The sequence below is a fragment of the Microtus ochrogaster genome, linkage group LG2 (assembly GCF_000317375.1).
Source record: "Microtus ochrogaster isolate Prairie Vole_2 linkage group LG2, MicOch1.0, whole genome shotgun sequence".
Taxonomy (NCBI): Eukaryota; Metazoa; Chordata; class Mammalia; order Rodentia; family Cricetidae; genus Microtus; species Microtus ochrogaster.
In genome coordinates this window covers 32,333,948-32,355,592 of record NC_022028.1, presented here as the reverse complement: position 1 = coordinate 32,355,592, position 21,645 = coordinate 32,333,948, and the positions used below count along the sequence as shown (strand labels likewise).

The following is a 21,645-nucleotide window of genomic DNA, read 5'->3' as shown; positions in this document are numbered from 1 at the left end:
CCCCTCCCTCCTCAGCCCGAAGAGCAATCAGGGTTCCCTGCCCTGTGGGAAGTCCAAGGAACCCCCACCTCCATCCAGGTCTAGCAAGTTGAGCATCCAAACTGCCTAGGCTCTTACAAAGCCAGTACGTGCAGTAGGATCAGCAACCCATTGCCATTATTCTTGAGTTCTCAGTAGCTTAGAATTTTTAACAAATTCCATGGGTGATTTTTTTTAAATTGATTTTATTGAGCTATACATATTTCTCTGCTCCCCTCCCTTCCTCTCTCCTCCCCTTCTACCCTCTCCCATGGTCCCCATGCTCCCAATTTACTCAGGAGATCTTGTCTTTTTCTACTTCCTATATAGATTAGATCCATGTATGTTTTTCTTAGGGTCCTCATTGTTGTCTAGGTTCTATGGAATTGTGAATCGTAGGCTCGTTTTCTTCATTTTATGCCTAAAAACCACTTATGAGTGAGTACATATAATATTTGTCTTTCTGGGTCTGGATTACTTCACTCAAAATAATGTTTTCTAGATCCATCCTTTTGGCCTGCAAATCTCAAGATGTCATTATTTTTTTTCTGCGGTGTAGTAATCCATTTGTAAACGTACCACATTTTCCTTATCCATTCTTTGGTCGAGGAGTATTTAGGTTGTTTCCATGTTCTGGGTATGACAAACAATGCTGCTATAAACAGAGTTGAGCGCATGTCCTTGTGGTATGATTGAGCATCCTTTTGATTATATACCCAAAAGTTACCGGTATTGCTGGGTCTTGAGGTAGGTTGTTTCCTAATTTTTTGAGAAATCTCCATACTGATATCCACAGGGGCTGTACCAGTTTGCACTCCCACCAGCAATGCAGGAGAGTTCCCTTACTCCACATCCTATCCAGCATAAGTTGTCATCAGAGTTTTTGATTTTAGCTGTTCTTACAGGTGTAAGATGGAATCTCAGAGTTGTTTTGATTTGCATTTCTCTGGTGGCTAAGGATGTTGAACATTTCCTTAAGTGTCTTTCAGCCATTTTAGATTCCTCTGTTGAGAGATTTCTGTTTAGATCTGTACCCCATTTTTTTTTACTGGATTATTTGTTCTTTTGATGATCAATTTCTTGAGTTCTTTGTATATTTTGGAGATCAGACCTCTGTCTGATGTGGGGTTAGTGAAGATCTTTCCCCTTTCTGTAGGCTGTTGTTTTATCTTGTTGACCATGTCCTTTGCTTTACAGAAGCTTTTCAGTTTCAGGAGGTTTCATTTATTGATTGTTTCTCTCAGTGTCTGTGCTGTTGGGGTTATATTTAGGAAGTGGTTCCCTGTGCCAGTGCGTTCAAGTGTATTGCCCACTTTCTCTCTATAAGGCTCAGTGTGGCTGACTTTATGTTGAGGTCTTTGATCCATTCGGACTTGAGTTTTGTGCATGATGATAGATATGGATCTATTTTCATTCTTCTACATGTTAATACCAAGTTATGCCAGCACCAATGGTTGAATATGCTTTCTTTTTTTTCATTTTATGTCTTTTGCTTCTTTGTCAAAGATTAGTTGTTTGTAGGCATGTGGATTAATATCTGAGTCTTCAATTCAGTTCCATTGGTCCTCCTGTCTGTTTTTATGCCAATATCAGTCTGTTTTTATTACTGTAGTTCTGTAGTAGAGTTTGAAGTCAGGGATTGTGATGTCTCCAGAAGTTCCTTTATTGTACAGGATTGTTTTGGCTATCCTGGGTTTTTTGATTTTCCATATGAAGTTGAGTACTGTTCTTTCATGGTCTGTGAAGAATTTTGCTGGAATTTTGATAGGCATTGCAATTTTGGTAAGATTGCCATTTTTACTGTGTTACCTACCCAAGAGTGCTGGAGATCTTTCTATTTTCTGGTGTCTTCTTCAATTTTTTCTTCAAAGATTTAAAGTTCTTGTCATACAGGTCTTCCACTTGTTTAGTTAGAGTTACTCCGAGATATCTTATGCTATTTGTAACTATTGTGAAGGGTGATGTTTCTCCGATTTCTTCCTCAGCCCATTTATCATATGTGTAAAGGAGGACTACTGATTTTTTTTTGCATTAATCTTATTGTCTTAGAAATTTGGGAAACTGCCATTACATTGAGTCATTTCTCCTTTTATTGGAGGAAGTCAGTATATTTTTGGAGATAAAAGTATCTACTTACAAATTTTAGGCTTATTTATTTTATTTTATGTATATGAGTATTTTGCCTGTATGTGTGTACGTGTGGCATACATAAATGTTTGGTGTCCAGAGGGGTGAGGAGAGGGAGCTGGGTCTCCTGAAACTGGAGTTACTGGCGGTTGTGAGTCATCACGTGGATGCTAGGAACTGAAAAACAAGTGAGCTTAGCTTAACACTGATCCATCACTTCTGTCCCCAAATAATCTACTCTTTAAAAAAAAAACTTATTTATTTTTATGTGTATAGGTATTCTATCTGCATGAATGTCTGTGCCCCATGTGCATATCTAGGGCAGAAAAGGATATCAGAGTCCCTGGAATTGGAGTTCTAGATTGTTGTGAGCCACTATGTGGATGCCGGGAATCAAACCCAGGTCCTCTAGAAAATAGCAAGTGCTCTAACCACTGAGCCACCTGCCTAACCCCATTGTCTACTTTTAGTAACAGAGATGTTGTGTGTACCTGTAGTAACCAGAAACTTAACGATGAACTTCAAGGAATAGAGATGAAATTGTCTATTATTACTCTCACTTTTTAGTTGATGTAGCCTTCACGTGGCTATGGGATACCAGGTATGATTCAGTAATCTGCTATTGTTTTGTGGGACACAGGTCACGAGCTTGTCACAGCTAAAGTGACATGGCATCTTCTTTCACAAATCTGAGTTCCCCTAACTTTCTCTGCAGAGGGCGCCATGGAGAGGCATAGTTGTTATTATTTATAGAAGACATATGATTTGTCCTTCAGGGGAATTGAGCTTGTGTATTAATAGAGCTGCAATCTGTATATTAAAATTCATTGTATTCTCATCACATTCAAAATAATAAAATACCATCCCAAAGAGAAAACTTATGAGTACCGTCCAACAAAGTTTGCATTATTAATACAGAACACATTAACTGGAACATTAAATTGCTGTCCTTGTAACAAGGCTAAATTATTATCAATTTTATTGAATAAGGATAATGTGTGGAATCTTCCCTAAATCTTAATAATTTTGTGTAATCATTTTTGCATATTTGAATAGTAATAAAATAGTCCATGAAGGACATTTGTAATTATTCATGAGCACCTTATTGAGACTATCATGGTTAATACTCATATAATCTTAAAACCTAATAATCATAACTGAAAAATATTTAGCAAATGATAAAAATTTTATTATGTGTTTATATGAGCAATACTTTAGGAATACTGTTTCTATTTATAACATTTAACTTTTATTGAAAGGCTGAATGTATTTGTTTCTTTAGTGCGGCTATTAAATGATTATAGCTTCTTAAAAATTAATTGTAGTTTTAAATTTTTAAGTAAATTTTAATAGTTTGTGATATAAATAGGAAAACACAGAAGAGTAAAAGGGGCATTTGTAAATGATCCCCTTTTAGCAATCTCTGTTGCTAGGGTATTTCCGCTCTGAACATCTTGTTCCACCATCCCAAGGTTGAAACCCTTTAAAGCAGTTTGGATTATTTGGTCTGCTTTTCCTTTTGAATTTTTACAACTGAAAATGCCCAGTGTGATAAGTTAGGGTTAGCCCTTCATCTTACAAATATTGAAATCACAACTCAGAAAAATAAAACGACTTTGGAAAGGTCATTTTTGCAGGTGGGGGTACCAGGGTGCTGGCTAAGTGTGGTGAGCACCTGGGTTATCCTCAGGACTGAAGAGAAGCCTTCTTTTAGAAAGAAAAACACATACCAGTGTTGGGGCTTTTTGTTTGCATGTTTGTTTGAGATAGGCCCTCACTAGGTTCCCTCAGCTGGCCTGGAGCTTGATCTCAAGACCCACCTGCCTCCACCTCCAAAGTGCTGGGACTAAAGGCGCGCACTACCACCACTCCTACTGATTTTAACACTCCCTAGCATAGTAGCATAGTTTATATTTTCTCCCAACTTTGTTATCCGTAATCTCAACTAGCCTAAAAATCTACAAAGTGCCTATATCCTCTAAAAATATATAGATTTTCTAGAGCTTGCGAGATGTCTCAGCAGATAGGGCTGATTGACACCAGACCTGATGGCCTGATCTGATCTCTAGAACCCACATGGTAGAGAAGGGAACCAACTCCCACAACCCCTGACCTCACACACTATGGCTTTGCAAGACACACACAGACACATGCACACACGCTGCATAAATATTTTAAGTATTACAGCTGGGTTTCTAAACAGTTAACAAAGATTCATTTGTTGTGACTTTATTACATTTCCTGAGCACACTGATTTGTGTGTATCAAGTTAACTTACAGAGATAAGATTTCTCTGTGTAGCCCTGGCTGTCCTGGAACTCACCTGTAGACCAGACTGGCCTCAAACTCACTGAGATCCACCTGCCTCTGCCTCCCGAGTGCTGGCATTAAAGGCATGTGCCACCACCGCCTGGCCTTTTTTAAACTTTTTCTTCACTAACCTGTTTTTACTATCATCCTTCAGAATCAGCTTCCATCTCTCCCTGAGCAGTTTAGGTGATCCAAAACATCTCCTTCCATCATCTTAACTGAGAACAGGGCTCAGCAAAACTTTTCCATAATGTGCTGATGGTAAATATTTTACATTTCGTGAACCATCCAGAATCAATCAAAACTGCCCAGTTCTGCCTTTGTAGTTTAAAACAAGCAAGCAAGCAAGCAAACAAACAAACAAAAAAGTCCAGTCATACACAATTGTCAACAAATAGTCATGCCTATGTGTGCTAATAAACCTTTATTTATAACACTGTGTAGCAGGTTGGAATTTGACAGTCCTCAACCTAAAAGATAATGTTCAGTTCCCATAAAAAGTCATGATGATAAAGATTATTGTCATTGACATGCTAGGGCAGGGGTGGAACCTGGAACCTTCGGGATGATAGGCAGACACTCTATGACTGAGCTATGTCTCCAGCCCCAAGTCTACCCAAGACCTTTCATATCCAGAGAGAGCTCTTATTCCTAGGGAGACTAGGAGAGGGGCCAGCGATCCAATCAGTCTGCCGCAACTCTGACCCACCCAGCTGGTCCAGGTGAACTGTTACTCAATCTCTTTTTATCCACCAATAAGCCTATCAAATTATAACTTATATAAATAGATTAAATGTTACAACAGTTAAGAAATGGTTGTTGGGTCTTAGCCATACATGTTCATGACCTCACTGTAAGCATGCGAGAAACAACAGAGAGACGTGGAAAACTTTGAAAGACACTCTGAAATGCCTGGAGCGCCTCGGTAAGCGTCGCTGTGGACGGACTCTTGGCAGTCACGGCCTTTAATAAATGTTTGTGGGTTGCCTCATGTTTCGCTGACCGCATAAGACCTCAGGGGTTCCGTCATGAATCGAGAATAATCTCTGGCGATTGACACTAGGATTCCTGCAGAAGAGGGTCGCATGGGGACTCATTTTTGTCGGTTCCCTTTGTAGACATTGAAGGATGCCACAATAACAATGGCGGCTGCAGTCATTCTTGCCTGGGCTCCGCGAAGGGCTATCAGTGCGCATGTCCCAGGGGCTTGGTGCTGTCTGAAGATAACCACACTTGCCAAGGTAGGGCGAGGTTTGACTCCCTTCCGGTTTACACACCCTCCTCCCCTTACCTTTGCCCTCCCTCCCCCAAGACTGTCAGAGTCTTATCTTTCGGGTGCCAGGAGTTCCCTGAGTCACCATTCCGTGCAACAGAGAACACCCTGGCCGGGAGTGATGGCTCACATCTGCAACCTCAGCACTTGGGAGGTGGAGGCCAGGGGAGCTCTGCCTGAGTGCAAAGCCAACCTGAGCCACACAGTGAGACCTTGTCTCAAAAACAGACAGGAGTGGAAGAAGGTCTCTTTTTTTAAAGTCAAGAAAAGCTAACTTTCCCTTGCTGGTTGCCTCTGAACTGTTCTCTGACTTCTATAATCAACAGTACGGCGACCGCTCAACTTGGAAGTATCAGCACTGTCCTTTTTCCACAGTTTCATGGGCCCAAACTAGCTAGAATGTGGAGGAATGATGGATCGTCCCCCATTAACAGTGTTCGGAGAACTGTTTTCTAGTTCTTGGTGTCTGGGATAATAATTCCAGCACCCAGCAGACACCGACCAGACGCCCATTTCTGATTTCTTGGCTCATCTCACTGCTGAGATGTTTGCTCACAGACGGACTATGAAAGTATCTAGAATCCTTCTGGGTGTTTACAGGGTCAGAGGAAATAGACGCGGGACCGCCACAGCAAAGCAGGCTCTTTTTAATATTAAGGTCAAGTGGAATTTTAGAGTCAGAGTTTACAGTTTGCTGAGGAGCTCACGGACAATTGGAAGGCTTCCAGAGTGCGGGAACACTGTTTATTACCCGGTTAATAGGACAGTAACTAATGGTCAAAACACAGTAGTGCTGTTGTGCCATTAAAACCCATGTCAGCTGTGTCTTCCCTGTGTTGCCAGTCAACCGTGCTGGCGCCAAAGTTCATCCTCGGGGTGTCTCACTCCATGGAATCATGCCAGCTGCACCTCGGGCTGGCGTTCGTCGATCTGAAGCTTGACCTCACTGTTTCCTGTTAAAAGGAATATGTGTTTTGAGAGCACCATTGGCTATAATCTTGGGAGCTAGGGAGCCTGGTTGTATTCATCACCTTGCTTTGAGCCCTTTCCTGGAGGAAAGAACACAAGGGCAGGTTGTGTGGAGGAGAAAGCGTTCCCCTGGGAGTTTTGTAGCCTTTTCCCCAAGCCGGGTTTCATGTTCTAACCGAGTCCCCTTTCTCACAGTCCCCGTGTTGTGCAAGTCCAGCGCCATTGAAGTGAGTGTCCCTAGGGAGCTGGTTGGTGGCCTGGAGCTCTTCCTGACCAACAACTCCTGCCGAGGAGTGTCCAATGGCACCCACGTCAACATCGTCTTCTCCCTCAAGACCTGCGGCACCGTGGTTGACGTAGGTTCCCTGGCGGATTCGTAGGGAAGGTGGTTCACAGAGGGTAGAAGGACGGTGGAGCTTGTGTTGATGAGATAGATTCACACAAAAGAACTGAGCTCAAAACATCCTCTGCCCTGCGCCAGGGTCCTGGAACACAGGGAATGGAATGAAGAATTCAGCCGTTCCTGTTTTACGCAACCTGTATGCAAGGTGTTTTCCTGCATCATCCCCAGCAGTACCAAGAGGCGGGATGCACCCTCTGTTAGTTATTTGGAGACTGAAGATGATAGGGACCAAGGGGCTGGTAGTTCATTTGTGACTAGTGAGTGAGTTCAGGCATTGATCCAGGCTGATGTTAAAAGGTCGTTTTTGTTTCTTTTTGTTTTTGTTTTTCCTGAAACATGCTCATACCCCCATGCTGGAAACTCAGACAGGGATCTGGAATAAGCACACAGCAGTACTGAGATAACCTCTAGGAGTCCATGAAAAGGACGCCTCGCTTAGATGTGGGTAGAAGGGTGTGTGGCTCACACAAGCAAAGAAGCAAGGAGCCTTGTGGATGGGGTTCAGGAGCAGAATCTTAAGGGATTCTCCAGGTCTGTGCTAAGGTAATCTGCAAGGAATCCTCACCAGAAAAAGACACCGGAAAGGACACGGGATAGAGATTGCTTCCGTAGGTCCTGCGTGTGTGCTAGGGAGGGCTGGGGAGACAGCAGGTTTGAGTCCACAAAGACGGGATTGAGCTGGGAACTGTGGTCCCACAGTGTGCAAGATGGATACTGTACAGAGGACTGGATACAGGTCCATGAAGAAGCCTTAGTGATCATTTGTTTATGAGTCCTGAGAAGTGAGTCAGAGGGTGAATCACTGTGGGTGACATTCGAGGTAGCTACAGAGGAGCAGGGCTTCACCATTTAGGCAAGTGGTATGGATTGTTTCTATGGAGAGCCTGATGAAACAGCCCTGTAACTGGCTGGTACCACTCCCTGGTGGTAGAGTAGAATTGGGAAGAGGGCGTGGTAAACAGCTGAAACCCCTCGGCACCTATGCAGGTGCCGATTTGGGATGGATCCAGGATTCCTTAGAAGCAGCGGCATCCCAAATCTGGTATTCCTGCCGAGAGCACGCTGTGCTGTCCTCTTCCGGATGCCAGAGCTTGGGATTTGTTGAATATCTCCCTAGATCAGGTTTCATGCCTAATGCACCAGAGGGATGCCTGTAAGGAAGCCTTCTGGCTCACTCTGCCTGTTTTACTAACCCACAAAGAGAAAACCGGCTTAGGCAGATTTACTCGAGGCCAGTTCAGGCCAACCTGGGCAAGATAAACAGCCCCCATTCCAAAACACGCGCACTCAAACCCAAAGTCCCTCTGGTGCAGGGAATGAAATCCGTGATGTTCGACATACCAGGTGTTTGGAGGATGTTAAGGTAAGAAGAGAGATAACTAGAAATAAATCTCACAGTTTCACTTCACCCCGGACTGGCGCAGGTGGTGAATGACAAGATCGTGGCCAGCAACCTCGTGACGGGTCTGCCCAAGCAGACCCCTGGGAGCAGCGGGGACATCATCATTCGGACCAGCGAACTGCTGATCCCTGTGATCTGCGAGTTCCCACGACTGTACACCATCTCTGAAGGCTACGTGCCCAATCTGCGCAATGCCCCTCTGGAAATCAGGAGTCGAAACCACGGCATCTTCCCCTTCACGCTGGAGATCTTCAAGGACCACGAGTTCGAGGAGCCTTACCGGGAGACTCTGCCCTCGCTCAAGCTTCGCGACTCGCTCTACTTCGGCATTGAGCCCCTCGTGCACGTGAGCGGCCTGGAGAGCCTGGTGGAGAGCTGCTTCGCCACGCCCACTGCCAAGATGGACGAGATACTCAAGTACTACCTGATCCAGGACGGGTGAGCACTGCTGGCCACAGCCCCTCTCTCTCTCTCTGTGTAATATTATATATTATATTTTCAATTATATTTTAATAACAAATAATGATATTTGCTAATAATATTATTAATAATATATTATTAATAATAAATGATAAAATAATTTAATTGTTATTATTTTACAATTTGGGGTACGATTGAATTTAATCAAAAGCAGTGAATAATTTTACACTTGAAATGCCCATGGAATGCCTAGGAAGTTCAGCAGGCCACTAGCAGTGTGTGTCAGTCTCAACAAGATCAGAACTACAGGCAAAGAGAATTACCCCGTGTGACTAGGATCCACTAGCTTGCCCAGAGGGGCCGGAAGTCAGGAAGGAGGAGGGCTGTGGGAAGACACCGAAACAGCTAGTTTCCAGAACTTTGCTAGTGGGGGCTGGGAAAATGGCTCAGTGTGTGAAGTGCCTGCCACAAGAGCGAGGCTGTGAGTTCAGAACCCGGGAGCCCACTGCCCCGGGGTTAAACAGTCTGCCTAATCTATGAGCTCCAGGTTCAGGGAGAGAACTGGCTTCAAAAATTAAGGTGAAAGCTGGGCATTGGTGGCGCACGCCTTTAACTCCAGCACTTGGGAGGCAGAGGCAAGTGGGATCTCTGTGAGTTTGAGTTAGGCCAGCCTGGTCTACACAGTGAGTTTCAGGACAGGCACCAAAGCTACACAGAAAACCCAGTCTCGAAAAAACAAAGGCAAAACAAAACAAATCAAAGTTGGCGAATGACTCAGGAAGACACCCGACATTGACCTCCCTCCTCCACACCTGCACACACAGGAACACATGCATCCACACATATGAACATGAACATACATCTCACACATACACGGATACACAAAAATAAAAATAAGAAATGAAGTTGGTAGTGTTGCCAAGGGAAGAAATTCTGGGTTGATTCTAGAGAATAAATATTGAGATTTATGTGGCATCACGGAAAGGTCCCGGACTGGGATCTGTAGGTGTGTGTGACATCAATGAAAACCTATCTGCTCCCCTATTTTATGTCAAGATTTTGTTCCTCTGCCTAAATGGCAGCTGGGACACATCTTAGGTGATCAGGAACTGCATCCTTCTAGACAGGGGAAGGGTATAGTGTGTGTCACAACACTCCTCGGCTTCTTCTCTTCCCTGGTTGGCCCAGTTCCCTTGGGAGTTTCTAGCTTGCTTCATCTTCTTGTTTTGCTCTTGCACATGTGGCTATCAGTGCCTTGAACGGTGACTCCTTGGTGCATTGAGGTCAGCTTAGAAGCCGATTTTTTTTTTACATTTTCTGGGAGTCACCTCTTATCTCAATGCTGCATATGTAATTGCATATGTAATTGTAATCTGCATATGTAATTGTTATTTGGACCCTGGGTGAAGGATTTTTCCTTCTGTTTAAATAGTTCAAAGAAACTGTGCCATTTCTTCCTTGATCCTCCACACAGACAGAAGAGAAAAACATATATCTGTGTGTGTGCGCCCTCGTGTTCATATGTGCACACATGCACCAAGATTTAATCTGAGTTAGAATGGGCCAAAGCACACAAAGACAGTCCTTGGCTTCTTAGGAGAAAATGTGCCTTGGTGTCTAAAGTCCCAGCCTTAGTATGTCTGATACTGTGTCCTTCCCCAGTTTACCCCGACAGCAACCTCAGAGCAATGTGTCAAACTGACCTACGATGAAGGCCACAGACTCTGTGAAAGGGCAGCTTGCTGTAATATTTGGGAAAAGAGAAATTAAACCGTTTGAGGCCAGTTGTCACATGACAAGTTTAAATGTATGTACAGCGATGGCTCATTGCCCTTTGTACCCCCTCCAGGAGCATGTGTCCCTTATAGGAAATCGGTGTTAAGTTAAAAAAGCCTTCTCACACCAGTAAATACCTAAACCCAGACTCCAACAATACATGACCAACGGAAAGACGACCTTACTAGCCAAAGGTCTCTCTGAAGCACACTTTGTGCTTCTAATACCTACAGCTCTTAATCAAGCAGAAAGTGTTGTACTCTCTGCAGCTCCATGAATGAAGGATCGGAAGACTTGATACTTAGCACAGCTTCATGAGCTCTGGAGATGCCTTTGCCAGGAAGGGATGCCATTTCCCCTTTATTCTCCCCAGGCTGGCATGCAGCCCAGCCTGCTGCACCCACTTTCTGTCTCCTGGCCCAACTGCCCTAGCTGGGATTGCTTTCTGCCTCTGTGGGGACGATCAGATCTGACGTGCGCTCTCTCTCTCCCACCTCCAGCTGTGTTTCCGATGACTCGGTGAAGCAGTACTCATCCAGGGACCACCTAGCAAAGCACTTTCAGGTCCCCGTCTTCAAGTTTGTGGGCAAAGATCACAAGGTAAGCAAGCGGAATACCGTTGTCTCCCAGCCCCATGCCTGAGCCTGCCTTCACGTTGTCCCGATGCATTGACATTCTGAGAGTCTGCGATCAGCTTCCTCATGACCTCTGGGAGAATATAGTTAAACTATCAAGAAACTCGGCATCCATATATGTCACAGTTGCCTGCCCCACCCAACTCCCACATAAAATGACTGCGCACAGAGAATATTATAGGACCGTAATCTGAAATCTTTGTGGGCAGATAAGGGGAAAAGCCAGTGTTATCATCAGTTCAACCAAAGATTTAGACAGGAATCTCACAGAACGGCAGCAATGAATGGGGAAGAGACTAGAACTCACAACGCTAATCGTAGGACACAGCTTCGCAATATGGCATGCTCCACATGGAATGTATGGGAAATGACAAATTACCAAGCTTTCAAAGCCGTAGGAAGCGAACAGCAACAGTATAACTTGAGGTTTTAAAAGTAAGTTACCTGCTAGTATGCCATAATCATTAACTCAGCATGATTTTATCTAAATACATTTTTGGCAATTTCACAAGGACGAAACAGTGTGCTGGATATGTTTATAGAACATGGTCATAAGAGGCCCCTAAATAAACATAACGACTCTTTCAATTTAGTGCAACATTAGGCAGTTTTTTATATTGCGAACACAAGAAAAACAAACGTGAAGAAAGTGTCCTAGCAGCCTGTGTTTATGAGGGTCAGGATGGCAAGAGGCTGGGTGACAAACTCGAGCTTTTGCTGATGTCACCAGTGTCGAAACACAATCCAAATGAAGCTCAGCAGAGTGGCACTCTCTTCCACGTTGCCACCAAGTGTCCTTTCAAGTCATCTCGTTGTTCCAGAACTCCAGCTCAATAGCTGAACCTACCCTAGGCAGATCTTTCCAGAAAGGACCTACTGCTTCACAATAGGTAACACTTGACCCCAGTGTTACTCCAGCCCAGGACTGACACGCTAATGCCAGGACATGCTGTTTCTCTTAAGTCTCTTCAGCATGCCAAAGTTATGGGTCTAGGTTTTGAGGGCACCCACGTGACTCCCTTCCAACTCAGCCAATATTTCTAAGTGTGTGGACTGGACAACTTCCTTATCCGACCTCTCGCTTTCCTGTCCATAAACACAAGAGTGTCACTGCCACCTCGAGTTGTTGCTGCTGTGGCTGAGATGGCACTTGGGGTCCTGTGGGGTGGCTCTCAGCCGTTGCCCACAGTGACAGTTGGTACCACAGCTTAACCATGATTCTCTTCTCTCCAGGAGGTATTTCTTCACTGCCGCGTTCTTGTTTGTGGGGTTCTGGATGAACGCTCCCGCTGTGCCCAGGGGTGCCACCGCCGAGTGCGTCGTGAGGTGGGGGAAGACGAGGACTCTGCTGGGCTTCAGAGCCAGACTCTGACTGGAGGTCCCATCACCATCGACTGGGAGGACTAGCCCCACTTCCAGCCCCTCCTCTCTGGACCATCTTCCAATGTCCTCTAGAACATCAGAGACCCTCCCAGACCACCTGGCTTCCTTAAATCATATACTGTGAGTTTAGACAACCCTTCCCCCCACACGAAAGGATTGACGAGCTGGTTTTGTCCCTGGGTTGGTACAAATCACAGACAGCACTGCTGACCTGGGTGGCCAAATCAGTTTCTGGATTTGAAGAACTATGTTGTCCTCATGGAAGGACACCTCTCTCGTTTCCTCCATTTCTTTCTTACAATGAAATACCTCGTTTATGGTATAATAGGGCCACTAAAATGAGGTGCTGGGAAAAACATTCCAATTTACAAACCTAAAGAAATTAATTACTAAAACTATAACCCATGAGTCCCTAAACATATAATAATTATGTCTTAAAATTCTAACCCCAATACGGAATATTATAGGAGATTTGAAAGCTATCAATAAAATAATATATAAGAGAAAATATAATAGGTTGGATGTTGCATAGGAATTTTTCAGTGTTTTCATATTGCCTTGGGTGAAATGTTTTCACCTAAAGATAAATTCAGAAGGTGCTTGTGAACATTGGCTACTCTTGCAGAGGATCTGAGTTGAGTCCCAGCACCCACATGGTGGCTTACAACTGTCTGTAACCCCAGTTGCAGGGGATTTGATGGCCTCTTCTGACCTCCTCAGGCACCAGACATGCATGTGGTGCATAGACACACATGCAAGCAAAACATTCATACATATGAAATAAAATAATTTTTAAAATTATCAGCATACATGTAAGTGGTTCAGTGGCTGTACTGAACTATAAGCAAAACTAAATTTTGGTCCCGTGTGCCCTGAGCATTGGTATTCTGTTTCTTCATCTAGGTAAGACAATAGGAAAGGGTATAAAATTATACCATACTCTTACTTTGCAGGTGCTCGATATATTTTATTGAAATAAATATCAAACTACAAAGATAAATGTTATCTGCAGTTGAATTTGGCTCCTTGATATTCCAATTAGCTCCTGACATTATGTATAATCAACGAAGTTTTCTTTTTCTTTCTCAAAGTGGTTGCAATGAATGGTTCCTTCTTTTTCCATTTTATTACCACATGGGATGATTGACAATTCTGGTTCAACTTAATGAAACTAGGAAAGGGATAAGGAGTGGGAATTTGGAGTCAGAGATCAGAAATGCTTCTCTATAAATGGCCAAAGGTGACAGTCTTAGACTTTGGGGCTTTTCAGTCTTTGTCATAACCTGTCTCTCTGATTTAACAGGGTGAGAGCAGCAAGCCAGGTGGTGGTGGCGCACACTTTTAATCCCAGCACTTGGGAGGCAGAGGCAGGCGGATCTTTGTGAGTTTGAGGCCAGCCTGGTCTACAAGAGCTAGGTCCAGGACAGGCTCCAAAGCTACAGAGAAACCCTGTCTCGAAAAAACAAAAACCAAAACAAAACAGCAGGGCTTGAACTGAAGCTGACTGTGTGACTTTGTTGGCTCATTACGATCCAGACTGATGACCTTCTCAGGGTAATAGAATACCTGTAGACTGTCCTAAGCGGCCTAGGAACAGCCCACAGAGTCTTGGCTGGCTCCATTTAAAGGGTCCACAAGAACTCCTAATCCACAGCCAGTACTGAGGACCACAATTTAGGGAATAGCCTGTCACTCCCTGCCAGGAGTAAGCATGTCTTCTACCCCTAACCAGACACATCTCAAGTCTCCAAATGACTCACACAGCTTGGAGTGTGACCATACCAACTGGGACAGGCCACTAGAGGGAGAAGTGGGGTGTCAGGGGCCCTAATTCTAACCCACCTCCATCCTTCTACCTTTGCCTCTGGAGCACCCATGAGAATGCTCATTGGCAGAACTTACCGGGCCAGATTCCGTTTCCATTATGTGAAATAGAACTATCGTTGAGAACGGAATTCATTCATCTCTCTTCAGGTTTTCTAAAAAGTGCACTTTATTAAATGTGAGGCGCTGACTGGCAACCGAAGCAGGGGCCGGAGGAAAGCCCTTGTCTCCCACATGTTTGGGCTCGCCCAGATTTCATTTGTGAATGGCGGGATCTGCTTGCTGTTCTAAGAACTGAATTTCCAGGCACACGTGTCTTGTCTGGGAGACCAGCGTTGGAGTGGACAGTCGTCAGCTTCTGCATCTCTTTTCCTTAACCTTCCTCAAGGCGTGCCACATGTCTCCCTTCTCCAACTCGCAGTCTCCAAAGGTAGAAAGAGCGGCGCCTCTGTCACACCGCCGCCGTCTCTGAAACGGAGCCGAGGAGTCACTCAGAGCCTGGAAGAATCTCGTCTTCATAGCTCTTCTTTCTCCTCCTCCGCACAGATACAAGCTGCCCGCTGACTGTTCATAAAGGGTCGGCAGCCCAGGGTCCACACGGTGTTGAACACGGTGTCAGCCAGAGAATCACAGGCTGCTTGAAAAGACAAATAGAGACAGCAGGGTCAGCAGAGGCCACCCCGTAGCACGTGAGGCCATGTATTTCCCAGGCGATCCCCAGAGGATGGCAGAGACAGAGTGAAGAATTGAGAAGACCAGCAAACCTTTAAGAGAAGCGCTTTCGGAAAAGCCCCTCTCTTGCCCAGTAAGGCAGATGCACCCGTTTGTGGTGCCCTGGGAAAAGTCATTAGAAATACTCACTCAGACAACACTAAATTGTTTCCCATAGCTTGCCCTGCTCAAGCTTGGGGTATACAGTCATTTATTGACTGAAGAACTGTGTATGAGTGATAGGCTTCTTCTTGGGGGAAAAATACATCATCCCCCGCAACTCAAGGATCTCATAGTTTGGACCAAGAGGTGGAGCAAGCAAACAGGACCAAAGCTAATTATACTACACCATGAAGACAGTGACCATGAGGTGGTTGGGAACTCACAGAAAGGTTCCTGTCCCTTGGGAGAAGGGGCTTGCTCTGAGGGAAGGAAGACCTCTGGCTCATTACTATAAGGGACACCAAGGACATGCCAGAAAAATTAGACAATTTAGGGGAAATGAAAATTCATGAACTGAACTGACTCAATGAACTAGAAAATGAAAATAGATTGTTAATTACCCAAAAATATACCTCTTAAGGAAATCTACTTCCGTGCTTCAAGGGAATTTTTGCTAGATATTTAAAGAACTAATAGAAATCCCTTCTAAACACTTCCAGAAATTAGGATTACGTATTTCTTTTATGAGTATTATGTTGATAACAAAAATCAGACAGAGAAACCAAAGGAATAACAAACCAAGGATAAGCATCTCTCATGAGTAAATGCAAAGTCTTCGACAGATACCAGCCAACTAGACTCAGAAACACAGAAGAGGACTCACACCATGCCCATGGGGGTTTATCCTAAGCACGCAAGCTCCTTCAACACACTAAAATCATCACACCATACCACCTATCAAGAGAATAAAAGCCACAACCACATTCTGCAGAAAGACTCTAGAAACAACCACCCAGGAAGAGGACTTCCACCCCTGACAAGAGTCACCTAGACAGATGCAGGGTCAGTCTCATGCTCAGAGCTAACGCTGGTGCCTCTTCCCTTGCAGGACAGGGAAAAGATACAAGGATATGCACTCTTAACGCTGCCATGGGGTATTTCAAGTTCTAACGAGAAAGATATCCAAGTTACAGCGGGAAAGCATGTACTAGCAGCAGCATGTAAAGACTCAGAGATGCTCTGAAATCCTACCAGAGCTAATCAATTAAAAAAATAAATAAAGCAATAGGTAGAAGCCAATCAGTGGTCTTTCTGTACAGCACCGTAAATCACCTGTCAAACATTAAAAAGGCAGGAGAAAGGGCACAATGGGTAAAATCCCTTGCCTGATGTGGCCTAGGTTTGTTCCTTGGAGCCCACATAAAAAGGCTTGGGTAGAGCTGGAAAGATGGCTCAGCAGTTAAGAACACTGGCTGCTCTTCCAGAGGACCCAGGTTCAGTTCCCAGCACCCACATGGTAGCTCACAATTGTCTGTAACTCCAAAATCTGACACCCTCCCACAGACACACATGTAAGCAAAACACCAATGCACATAAAATAAAAATAAACTAAATAAAACAAATTAAAATTTTAAAAAGAAAATTAAGAAAGCTGTAAAATCACGAAGGAAGAAAAAATTACCAAAAAAGTGCAAGACCTATGCTATGGAAATGGTAACACCACAGAAAGAAATGAGTGGAGAGAGAAGCAAATAGAAAGACGTTCATATTCATATTTTGTACGAAACAGTAAAATTTTATAAAAGTGGCAATACTGGAATTTATCCACAGATACAACCAAAGCTCTGAGAAGCACAGCTGTTATTCTTGCAGAAATTAACAAGCGGATCCTAAAATTCCATAGACATGACAGAAATCTAGAGTGTGCAGAGAGACCTGGGCAAAGAGCAAGGGTCAAGAACGCATCTCCACTTCAGAGTCACCGCCACACTACAGTACGGAGCTAGGCACGCAGCGTGCTGGCACAGGCAGGAATAGAATAGGGTCAAAGGTCGAGAGACCACTGTCCGCACTTTACGGGTTAATGTGGGGGGAAATGGTATTCCCAACACCAGTGCTAAATCACCTGGGAACCCACACAATGAAGGTGGACCCCACTTTCACACCATCCACGAATAATCCTCAAAATCGATTACAAACCTAAACCAAGAGCTAAGACGATAAAATGCTCAGAAGAAAAGATCTGAGCCTCAAAAAAAAAAAATTAACTAAGTAGAAGCTGCTGTGGTGGTGGTGCCCCACCTCTAACTCCAGACCCAGGAAGCTGAGGCAGGGGGATCCGCAAGTTTGACATCATGCTGGGCTATATGGAGACCCCCGTCTCAAAGTGGGGCAGGGGAGGGGGAAGGTGAATGCTTGTAAACCGTAGATCTGACAAAGGACTAGAAACAAGGGGCTCCCCCCACTCAGTGTCAAAAACAAATACGAAGGGGCAATGGGCCTGGATAGACACAGTGCATCAGTGGCCAGGGAGATGCTCAGGGGCCTGTAACGAAATGATAATGAACGTTGACAAAGGTGTGAAGAAACTGGGGCTTTGGGGGAACATTAAATGGTGCAGCTGTTTAAGAAGACAATTCACCAGGTTATCCAACAGTTCAACCTATATTAACCTTATATTCCATCAATCTCTCGTATGAATGTTCACGCATACATATATGCAAAAGAATTAAAACATGGCTCCTGCAGATATTCGCATGTCTATGTCAATGGTAGAAGAATTAATTCCAAAACCAATCCAAATATCAGCTGATGGACAGAGAAAGACGATGTGGAAGGCATACAATGGACAATTACTTGGCAATAAAGAGGAATGAATGACCTTCGAATACATTCTACAGCAGTAGTTCTCAACCTGTGGGTCTTGACCCCTTTGGGAGTCAAATTACTCCTTCATAGGGTTTGTCTAAGACACAGATGTTTACATTATGGTTCATAACAGAGAAAAATTACAGTTATGAAGTAACAATGAAAATGACTTTTTTGGCTGGGGGGGTCACCACAACATGAGGAACTGTATGAAAGAGTTGCAGCATTAGGAAGATTGAGAACCTCTGTCCTACAGCACAGACAAGTGAAAGAAATTGTTCACAGAAACCCACGTATTTTGATTCCATTATATAAAAATTGGAAAATCAATAGAGGTAGAAATTAGATTCCTAGTTGCCTTTGGCTGAGCAGGGGGAGCTCAAGGGAGATGGTTATGAGATTTCTTTGAGAGATGATGAATAGGGGTTGATTGTGTGACTCTATTCATCTGGCATTTAAACGAGTTAACTCATATGTAAATTACATCACTGTCTTTGGTACCACCAACAAATGCTCAGACTGTTTCATGCAGAAGGAAGTCAAGGGTGGAAAGCCCGGGCCTTCAATCCAGGTAGATTTCAGTGCAGGGGTCCAAAGGGAGGTCGCTAGGACTGGCCTAGGAGAGCTGGACAAGCTGAACTTTTAGTTAATCCATAGGGAAGAAAATATCAAGTGGCTTCAACTGTTGCTCCTAGTGGGTAGCCCCCACTTGGCTGGTACATAAACACAGGACTTACAGCGCCCTGGCCAGAGGAAGAGCAGTAAGACCCTTAGGAAGGAAAAATCAATAGGACGTTGGCCTGCAGCAGTTCCCTGACCTGAGCCTACATCAGCAACAGTTCTTTCCCACCCTGTGTGGACAGAGGAGAGAGAGAGGCCTCCCTTTCCCAGGCCCAGCTCACTACCCATATTCCCATATTCCACGGACCACCTCCAAGATTGTTCCCACAGTCGGTATCTCTGGTTTTCAACCTTTCCCATCTGGAAGCTTTGAGCATTAATACCAGGCTATCGTGTTCTGGCTTCGGAAGTAGAGAGATTAAAACCATTAGGATGGCAAATTACGGAAAAAAAAAAGAATTACAGAGTTGGAGCTAGAAGCTCAGTAGTTAGGAGTGTTTAAACACAGTTATCTGGAAGCACACACAGAAGAGGAATTTTAAAGTTCCTACCCAGACCAAGAGCAAACTTCGAATAGGGGGGAGCTTCAGCCAAACCATGTGGTCCTATAGAGAAGGACTACCGAGTGGAAAGTCATTTAGCAGACACATGCAAGCTCTTCCCCAGTTTTAAAGGAAAGGTTTTTGTTCTGCGGAAGCATCGCTGTGGCCTCTTCCAGCAGGAAGGATGCCAACGGTGCGCAGGAACTTCCGTGAAAGGGCGCCTTCTGCTGCATGCTCCGACCACCTCCTCCAGTAAAGGGGGCCCTGACTCCCTGTGTGAAGACAGGAGCGAAACTCCCTGTCACCAGAAAGTGTCCTTAAGAGACCTACCTTCCACGTTGGAGACAAAGCCGAGGCTCCGCTTGAGGTCAGAGCAGATGGAGTGGAGACACCATCGGAATTTTGCATCGCAGCGGTACTTGTTGGCACCGCAGGTGTCGTAGCAGACATCCAGCTGGTTGCAGCACTTGGTCATGGCTGGAATGCCCAAGTCCATCTGGAAAAGTGAAGCAGGAGAGTGCCACGTTTAGACCAAGGACCTGAGGCAACCCTGTCCACCTCACTATGAGCTAGCCACTTCTCGAGTGTGTGCCACAACGTAGATCCATTCAGAAACACCAAGGGCTCAGAAAAATTAGCTCCGAGTCATAGGATGCTGGATTTTAATGTTATTAACTTCATATATGTGACTCCAGCCAATTTTTCTCATCTTTCCTTTTGTGAGATTAGTTATTTTCAAATCCACACCCAGATATGGCGATGAAAACAGAAACCAGAGGGGCAATCGAGATGGCAGAGCCCCAGGAGATTCACATTTACTGAAAGCTTTATATTTTGGTCTGAGAGTCTGCTGAAGAAAGAGGTTCCATGACTACTCTGAAAAGTTCAGCCTCAAGTAAATGGAACATGGCTGGCCTTTTTAGGGACCTGCCCTCTCCAGCACTGTCTTAAGGTTGTATCTGAGTTGGGGAGAAAAACAGGGTGCAGGAGACTGAGTTCTCAACCACAAGAGGAATGACGTCAGTGTATTGCTTGCACTAAGCATATTATAAATAGCTATAGAGATTGTGGCATGAGATGGGAGAGCATCACTTAGAGCTGGGACACGGCGACCGTGGGACAGTGGGAGAAAGACTTAGAGCATTATGGGAAATGAGGGTACAAGGGCTTGGAATGTGGCTCATCTGGGAGAGTGCTTGCCTGGCGTGCATCACGCCTTAAGTTTTATCCCTAGGACTGCATAAACCAGGGCTGGCAACTCGTATCCCAGCATTCAAGAGCAGAGGCAGGGGGATCAGAACTTTAAGGTCATCCTTGGCTACATTCAAGCTTGAGGCCAGCCTGAACTACATAAGACCCTGTCTTAAAACAAGGGGGAGGAGGAGATGAAATAAAATGGACGTAGATTCAGAGCAGGGAAAGAGAACGAGCAGGCTACCAAGTCAGTTTTTTAGAGTGTCAAAGGTTATAGCAGGCAATGTACACACATACCTATGCATGCCAGCATGTGTGTACGTGGTAGAAGCTTTGTGGGCCTTAGAGTCTGGTTCACTGGCAGTACCTGAGGCACCAAGTTTGAGTCTCAGCACCATATAAAAAAACTTATTTGCCAAACTGGTAAATAGCTTTGCCTTCAAAATTAGAGTTAGCACACAATCCTGAGCAAGGAAGAGAGAATTTAAAAAAGCAGAAACATGGGTGGTATCTGCATACTTGGTGATGCATGAGTGCATTCAGTGATGTAGGACTATATCTGGTGAGCACTCCGTGGTGCAGGAAAACCCTCAGTGGGACTTGAGATCACAGAGCAATTGAGATTAGAACCAGGCAGGACATCTTAGACACTGGCAGTTTCCTGATAATCTGGGCTTGGCGTCTTGTTTGTTAGTTTTTCCAGACAGGCTCTTACATAGCTCAGGCTGGCCTCAAACTCATTATAGCCTTGAATGAATCCGCCTGCCTCCACACCTGGCTTTGGAAGCTGGGATGTGGTTGGGAAACGGGGCGAATGTGCTTTCAGGGTGTGGGTGAGGAGTGTCATCAGTGATAGTAGATCCTTCTCACACCAGTGCCTCTCTGGTCCTCCTACTAATCCAAGGTCACCTGACACAGTTTAAAATGCCCTGAAGCAAAGCGAAACAACAAAATCACATTAAAGACAGCCCGGCTCTTTAGAGGACACAGATGCATACTGTAAGTCTGGGCAGGCTGTCCTATGCCTGCGGCCACACTATGAAAAAGCGACTGCCCATTAGGGAAGTGCAATGACCTCCACTCCACTTGATTTAGAAGTAGGTTCCTGAACTACTTCTAAATAGTGGGAATCCATTTGTTTGTTTGTTTGTTTTTTTGTTTGTTTGTTTTGGTTTTTCGAGACAGGGTTTCTCTGTGGTTTTGGAGCCTGTCCTGGAACTAGCTCT

At 44.6% G+C, this 21,645-nt stretch overlaps 2 protein-coding genes across 3 annotated transcripts in view; one reads left to right on the top strand and one right to left on the bottom strand.

Moving 5' to 3' along the window:
• Oit3 (oncoprotein induced transcript 3) overlaps window positions 1–13,509 on the top strand; it is a 22,724-nt gene extending 9,215 nt beyond the window's left edge. The window contains exons 5-9 of the mRNA XM_005360053.2: window positions 5,574–5,696; window positions 6,893–7,053; window positions 8,525–8,940; window positions 11,199–11,298; window positions 12,567–13,509. Of these exons, the coding sequence (XP_005360110.1) occupies window positions 5,574–5,696; window positions 6,893–7,053; window positions 8,525–8,940; window positions 11,199–11,298; window positions 12,567–12,740 (974 nt within the window). The 3' untranslated portion in view covers window positions 12,741–13,509. The remainder of the gene's footprint in view (window positions 1–5,573; window positions 5,697–6,892; window positions 7,054–8,524; window positions 8,941–11,198; window positions 11,299–12,566) is intronic.
• A 1,145-nt stretch (window positions 13,510–14,654) lies between these two features.
• Window positions 14,655–21,645, bottom strand: part of Pla2g12b (phospholipase A2 group XIIB) — an 18,886-nt gene continuing 11,895 nt past the window's right edge. Inside the window, exons 3-4 of one of the 2 annotated variants that reach the window (XM_005360051.3) lie at window positions 19,556–19,721; window positions 14,655–15,177 (exon numbers count right to left, since the gene is read on the bottom strand). In XM_005360051.3, the coding sequence (XP_005360108.1) occupies window positions 15,056–15,177; window positions 19,556–19,721 (288 nt within the window). In that variant the 3' untranslated portion in view covers window positions 14,655–15,055. The remainder of the gene's footprint in view (window positions 15,178–19,555; window positions 19,722–21,645) is intronic. The other variant, XM_005360052.3, reaches the window with a different exon arrangement.